This window comes from Rhodnius prolixus, unplaced genomic scaffold (assembly GCF_049639745.1).
Source record: "Rhodnius prolixus isolate KJV_2025 unplaced genomic scaffold, Rpr scaffold_3, whole genome shotgun sequence".
Taxonomy (NCBI): Eukaryota; Metazoa; Arthropoda; class Insecta; order Hemiptera; family Reduviidae; genus Rhodnius; species Rhodnius prolixus.
Window position 1 is genome coordinate 9,822,261 of NW_027411603.1, and position 7,957 is coordinate 9,830,217.

Below are 7,957 nucleotides of genomic sequence, written 5' to 3' on the forward strand. Positions count from 1 at the left end.
GTTACTATTAGCTATGTGGGAACATTTGGTCTAGCACCACTAAGAAGGAGTACGCAGGATCATGAACAACAGACACCATCAAGTGTGTAGTTGTAGTAGCTGTGGATATACGTATACAGAGATTCTTCACGTCGTACACCAACTAGAAAGTTCTTCTTCAGAAGAGGGCATAGCTGGGTGTGCGTTATGTCCGCTAGTTCGCCCTACCGTCTCCCATAGAGTTAAAGACGTTACCTCTATTGTTCAACCAACACATACATATCACCTTCATTGTATTCGACAGGCACAATATGCCCAATCTATACCTAACACTGTTTTTTTTCTTCTTCTACTTCTTCTTTTCTTTCTTCTGCCAAAGATGGCTTTGTATTTTGCCAACCTTTGATGACTTCCCTTCACCAACACCTCCTCGGTCAGCCCTAATTGTCGCATAGATCTGATTCTGATAGGAAATACTCATTCTATCCTTATTCAGCTTCTTACCACAGTCATTATCCTCTTTGTAATCTCTTCCTACTGAATATAGTTCATTTGTGGATGAGTATTGTCCAATATCCATCCGATAAGGGGTTTTATTATTGATCAGGAAGAGAATTCTCGAGTAATTTCTGTTTTTTGCTTGACAAAACTTTGCCAGCACGTTCTTCTTTATGGATGTTTGGCTGCAATTAAACTTCTGCTCCTACCACAGCTATCTTAATAAATTTTAAAGAAGAAATCATAATAGTGATTCCAAAAAGGATGATTAGGTGCAGGTCCGAAATATCTTAGAGGAATACTGTTATTTATACGACACAAAACTATGGAAAACATTACATTACTACTGTAATGTTAGATGCCCTGCGGTCATGATTAGGTTAGATAATCAATACTTGATCAGTCATGATGATTTAATGAATAACTGTGAAATAAATGATCAACATAAATTAGAACAATAAAGTCTCAGTTATTGCGGAAATTAGGTCGAAACATTGGTGAGAAAACCAACAATTTAAAATTATCGCTTACTTAAAATTGATGAATATAATAACAAACAATAACTAGATAAAATTTGATTAAAAAGGCAAATATACATGTACAAAGATGACAGTGTGCTGCAGCTCTTCTACTACACGAAAGTACACTATTTAAAAATGTAAGTATACAGGTGATAGTTCAGAATTCCGAGGGAATCTAACATTATGGATTCAGAACTTCCACTTCCCGACTTCTAATCTGAGAGACTTCATCAATTTTCTAGCATTCAGATAAGCTTAAAGTAAAGGTGCTCTAATCTTTTTTGCGCATTTATTCAGTTCAATTTCTAAATTAAAAATACATTAAAATTGAACATTACCAACAGAAGCGAGCTGCAGAGCGACCGGCAGAATGCTGTAAAAGGACCTTGCACAAACATCTAACAAGGCCGAAGTCTCTAGATTCTAGAATCTTCGAGCAGAAGTTGTACGGCGGGGAGTCCTAGTATCGCTTTAACACTGTCGGATGATGACATCAAAGTAAAAAAAATTAACATTATTGTTATTATTAACGGGATCCCCCTCCCAAAGGGCACGTGACCTGTTATTAATATGTCCTTCTAACAAGAAATAAATAATGAAACCCTCCTGAGGACGCTGCCCAGTTTTCTCTTGTGGAGGCCCTAGAGCGTTAGCGAAATGGGGACACTGAACTAGGTAGTGGTACTCTGTATCCCCAACGCCATCGTCATAGTTCTGCCACTCAGCAGTGACCAACCTTCATACAGCTGGCCACCCAGACGTGTCCAAACAGGATACCGTATCATAGCTCTTAATTGGCTCCTGTTTAGCGAGTGAAGATTCTTTGAATCATCCTCATTCACTTTTTTATTTCTCTTTTTTGTTCTTTACAAAAACCGGAATACTCCAGCCCACCTGGAGTTTCTGTTTCTCTTCTTTCCTACAACAATCTTCTCTGTCGAAATAACATCGTGACGGTTATATCGCTGCTATCTAAACAAAAAAAAAAACGTGTTGGAAATCCAGCAATTTGTTCGCCTTCTCGTTGCCAACATTCCTGGAATATCCGAGAATTCGTCCGTAGAAAAACTGGTGAGTGAAGAGAAGGGGAGTTTGATTATTAGTGGAATTTGATTACGTACTTTAAATAATCCATACATTAGTCGATTATAAAGGAACAATCACATTTCTTTATTATTGTTCAGTCTCTGAAGGAGATCCGACTGTAACACAGCCATCGAATGCTTTACCACCAATATTTTTCAGATTTGCTCGAAAGTAGACTAACGATTTTCAATGTTATTTCAGTAAAAAGCAGTGCGTTAACTTATATTCTTATATTTTGTTAAGATGAGTTTATAATCTTCTGAGGTGAGAGAAACTCTTTTATGAAATGTACCTTACTAGGTAACTTTCAACATTTCTGATACATTCACGAATCTAAGATTTTCTCTAAACCTTAATCACTCGGGATTAGCCACTTCGTCAGGGATCTAGGCATCAAACTGGTATCCCAGGCAAACAACAGTTTAACCTACAACCAGCAACAACTCTCACCAAACACTTGTCACTGAAATATTTGTGTGCATCTATTTGGGTTGAGCGAATCCGTTTGAAAAACTTAAGTCTCATCTACACATACACCTATACATTTACATTAGTGTGTCGTTCAACAAATCCACAATATGCACACTGGGTTCTAAAGGGATAACAACTTAAGGCTTGCTTCCTACCCAATGCTCATTCATCAATTGCATTACCTCACTTTTGCAGAAATAAAACATTTATTCAAATGTTTTTTCCAATTTTTAGTTTAAGGGCAGTCGCCAAGTATCTTCGCTCTAAAGACATAGACATAGACATAATTTATTTGTTTTAAGATACATATTTCATACTAAAGAGTTTGGTTTAATAATTATAAGCAGTAATTAATAATAATAATAATAATATAGAGAAGGGATTAGCTATGAGGTTAGAATACTGGACTCCCACGCGGAGGTCCCGGGTTCGAAACCAGCAGCTGACCCTTAGATTTTCTCTGCCTAGGAGCTTCTTACAGCTCACTGTCCGGTGATGGACAGTGTTGTCTGTATCGAGAGAACACTGTCCGGAGGCCGGCAGTGCACTGGAAAAAGCTCCGGGCGCTAATGACCTCAGCTGTTGATGCGCCAAAAAAAAAAAAAAAAAATATATAGATTAGGGAAGGGATTAGCTATGTGGTTAGCATACTGGACTCCCACGCGGAGGTCCCGGGTTCGAATCCAGCAGCTGACCCTTAGATTTTCTCTGCCTAGGAGCTTCTTACAGCTCACTGTCCGGTGATGGACAGTGTTGTCTGCATCGAGAGAACACTGTCCGGAGGCCGGCAGTGCACTGGAAAAAGCTCCGGGCGCTAATGACCTCAGCTGTTGATGCGCCAAAAAAAAAAAAAAAAAAATATATAGATTAGGGAAGGGATTAGCTATGTGGTTAGCATACTGGACTCCCACGCGGAGGTCCCGGGTTCGAATCCAGCAGCTGACCCTTAGATTTTCTCTTCCTAGGAGCTTCTTACAGCTCACTGTCCGGTGATGGACAGTGTTGTCTGTAACGAGAGAACACTGTCCGGAGGCCGGCAGTGCACTGAAAAAAAAAAGCTCCGGGCACCAATAACCTTAGATGTTGACGCGCCTTAAATCATATATTAAAAAAAATAATATAGATTACTATGATTAAAACTATTAATTTCTTATAAATGCTCTCAATTTGAGCGACCCTACTATGTACAAATAAATATTATTCGCCTGATCTTTATCTTGGATTTCCAGCAATTTCGTTATTTTTGCCACTTTGACATTCACCCCATTCATATACTCTGCCAGATACTGCAGTCTTAGAGATTCATACAAAAGGCATTCTGTCAAATAATGTTCTATATTCTTTGGCAATTGGCATTTACATATAGAACAGTTCTCTGACCCTTCAAATTCTAAGTCGAAGTCTTCGCTCTAAAGTGTCATTTCCGTAAAATGACATATGCATAATGTTATGGATATAATTAAATAAGTTTTGAAGTTGCGAGTTTGAAGTAATTGTACAAGTTATTAACTAGAGAAATTTAATAAAAGTAAGTAGTAAGAATGTTCATTTCCCAAAAATTTCTATTACAAAAATTTGGTAGCAATTTTGTATTCTATCTCTCTTACTATTATTGGCCAGCAAATGACAAATAGTGAGAAATACAATAAAATATTGACGGCTAAACAATGGGAAACGTTGTGGGAACACATCAACCACAGTACCATTGAAACGGGATTTTAACAGTTTGAAAGGAAATTACTGTCCAAAAAAAGAAATATATATATATCGGTTTCCTTCGACCCCACTTCCAACAGCTGAATAGTCACGCTTAATCGAAACTTTTACTATTTATGAAAATTATAGTACGCTAGTTGTGTTTGTATTTACTCTCTCTTAGATTACATCAAGATGAGCTAATAGATCTATTACACATGTAGTAGGTAATTTTAGGAAAAATTAGGTTTAATGATAAACCAGCCTCTCTGTCCCTGGTTGCTTTATACTAATCGGGAATACTTTTAAAAATAAAACAAGCCGTTATTTATCATTCCTGTTACACATCTTTACGAATGCATTTCGTCATATTTTATCGTCCTCGTGAATTTCCTCTTTATTGAAAAAAAGAAGCTGAGTATAGTGGGAGAAGAGATGAATCTGGAAGATTTTTTTTAAGCTGTCAGAAGTTCTTCAAAGATGATCAATTAAGTGGAAGTTCAACAATACCAATTGATGATGATTATGTTGTCAAGTGAAGTCACTTGAAAGTGCTGCAAGGTCTCTGTGGGACCAGATGAAAGTAGCCAGTAGAACGATATTCTTGTCTTTTAACTATGATCGCACTCAACTAATCACCCGTCTTGATTTGACTTTTTCCGATTTTCCCGAAATTAAGTTAGCATTGAAAGGATTACGACTAATGACTAATAAAGAAGAAATTGAACTAAACTAAATTCTTTGAATTTGAACTAATTGTCACAGGAGCTTTTGTCGATTCTATAGATATCGTTTAAGAGAGTTTTCGGAAGTAGAATGCATACAAGAGAAAGTACTTTGAAGAGCTTCCAACGGAATGCACAATAAATGTTGATCAATTTTTTTAAAAATGGGTTCTGGAATGTAATGAACATACCTTCAAATGACAAATTGGTCCATTTCGAGTGAATTATTATTATAGGGGGTTCCCTAAACGCTGATGTCTATTAAAGTGGTCTTTCTTGAAATTTAGCGACATCGGATCAAAGACCTTCTTAGGTACAATTTTTCTAAGAACAAACCAATCAGCGTTATCTATTAATGGTCAGACTGTATCCTGCCACGGATCTGTTCTGTTAAAGGAGGCCAAAAGTGTTAGGTTGTCTGATGGCTGCTTAAGCAGCTTCTTGATATGCTTCCCGTATTCATTTTCTTCTTATATTGCCTAAGAATCTGATAAAGTGATTTCTAAAAGTAAAGAATACACCTGGATATTCCCATACTATTTACGAATAGAGAACAAACCAAACCAACTAATTAAACCCTTCTTTGTTATAATTTGTAGAAGTTTTTCATCATTTTACAAAAATACTTAATCAGCGATCAGTTACTTACAGAGCTTTGATGACTGCCGTCATGTGCTAAACCATCTCTAGTTTCATTAACTTCCGGCTCTAGAGCTTCATGTTCTGTGGTAGGTTCTACGTAAGCGTCGGTAGACGGTGAAACTTCTGTCGCATCTTCGGTTGTGCATGACACCTGCAATTAAAGAAAACGTTTAAATTAATACGCTTAAAATAATCAATATCTCTTCAGGATAGAATTAATTCGTACCTAAGCAATAAGCCCAAGAGACAAAGTAAGCTAATCTTTACTAATATAAAGGAATCAATGAATAATTATTAAAAATTATGTGTTCTTCTCAGAGTGGAGGTAGTTAGATTTACTCCCTTAAAACCAATGAACGGCTTTGTCTTATAATATATTGGAAGGTGTGTGGGCCGCTTAAGTGATAATAATTAGTAAGCGCACGTAATGAAGTATCACTTAGTAATAATTAAACAACAAAATGTGCAATAAAAAATGTCATTGATAAGTAATTGCAGCAATTAATTTTTTATTTAGTACTTTAATATGGGAAAAACGTCAATATTAATGGAGTTATGTTATCTAACTTGTTACAGTTGGTTCCCAACGCAGTAATAAAGTGATTGCATTATTAATGAATGATTATTTTTAGGTCATTAAATCAGTTCTCTCTGGAAAGCAAAAGTGCTTTAGCTGTTTCAGGATAGGCAACTTTTTCTCAGGAACATTTTGCCATTCTTGGGCAAATTATTTCTCTCCTGGAACAAAGCGACTGAAGTAAATTAAATATTGAAATTTCGTGACGATGCTTATGAAAAAAGACGAAGGGAAGAAAGGTAAATAGCAAAAAATACTAACAAATTAATTGCTTTTTATGGCATGAAACCGCTTCAATAAAGACATTCCGGAAAACAAATTCTGGCCAAAACCAGCAGCAAAAATAGTACCAAAACGTAATATCTTTGTTGAGATATCTTTGACTTCGTTTTTTGTGATACTCTGTTAAAAAACACTCACAACCAGCCACCTTTTAGGTTCAGTAGAATTCAAAACATGATTTCCAATGAAACTCAGGCGCAGAATGTAAAATTGCAAAATCATTCTACAAGTGGTTCTTTCAGTTAACCCGATTTAACCATATTGTGGTACTTCATGGTTGCAATAGCAAGAAAACACAGGAAATATGAAGCAAATATGTTCAGTAAATTGCTACTTCCGATTGAGGAGACTTTGTCTGCTAACTTCCGGATTCATTGGGATTCCCAAAGACATATGAAGTTGGAGGTAGAAGAGCATTTAATAAACATACGCTTCACATACCTTTTGTGTGTCTTTCTTGCACAAATAGTCTCGTCATCTTAACTGTACAAAAAGGAATCCACTTCTTTTCAACGAAAAGAATTCTCTGTGGTTCAAGTAATCCCCGGTGGATTAAATTAGAACTGATTACTCCGTCTGCTGACCATAACGGAGTACGGCCAAACATTACGAACCGTTTCAAGTTGATCTCGTCATTAGTTGGAAGTTAACTATCAGTTCCGTAAATCGAAGAGGGCAAAATGAAACGGTCGCTTAGCCGTTGCATTTCATCGCACGTTCCATCAACTTTTATCCAATCGAGATGTTGATAGCGTCTTAAGCAGTGAAGACAGCTTCTTAGCACCTTTCTTTCAAATTAAACGAAGTCTCAAGCCTAAAATTAAAAATGTATCTAAATTTCCTCGAGTGATTGACCTGTGAGCCAAATATCAAGTAAGAAGGCTTTAAAGCTTCGAGGGTTTGGCAAATGAGTGAATGGTACTAGTTTTCTTTTGTAGATTTTGTATCATTATTTAACTTTATTTGCAACTTTATGTTTACATTTATTTTTGTTTTGTTTTGAAGTTTATTACAACATGTTCAAGGTAATTTTGCCACAACATTTTCCCGATCAAATAGATAAATAAATCGTAAATCGTAATTGTCATGTAAAAAGTCTATAAAGACTACTAAAAAAAGACTCCTCAGCTGGTCTGTAGCTAGTAAGTATATCTTGAAATAATACGGCATTTCCTTTGTATGTTGTTACTTGGTCAAATAATGTTTATTACTTTGCTATTATTTGTATTATAAAGTTGGAGCTTTACTGCAATGTTTCCTAATTAAATGAGCGTGATCACAAACACAGTGTTTGGGTATTTTCTGAGACCAATCTTATTTTTGTAACTTGATGGACTTAAAATTGTGCCACCTGCTGTCAGAAATTTGGCACCGGTAATAAGTGAACTTAAAAACCTTAGCGTGAATCATTCACATTACTTCCCCTTCCTTTTAGTGAGTTAGTGATTTGCTTGAGAATGATTTTTTGTTAAATATCTGCA

At 36.1% G+C, this 7,957-nt stretch overlaps 1 protein-coding gene across 1 annotated transcript in view; it reads right to left on the bottom strand.

Moving 5' to 3' along the window:
- The window catches only part of LOC141452291 (cuticlin-3), a 78,379-nt gene that overhangs the window by 30,564 nt on the left and 39,858 nt on the right, over positions 1-7,957 (bottom strand). The window contains exon 3 of the mRNA XM_074124266.1: positions 5,625-5,768. Coding sequence (XP_073980367.1) covers positions 5,625-5,768 — 144 coding nt within the window. The remainder of the gene's footprint in view (positions 1-5,624; positions 5,769-7,957) is intronic.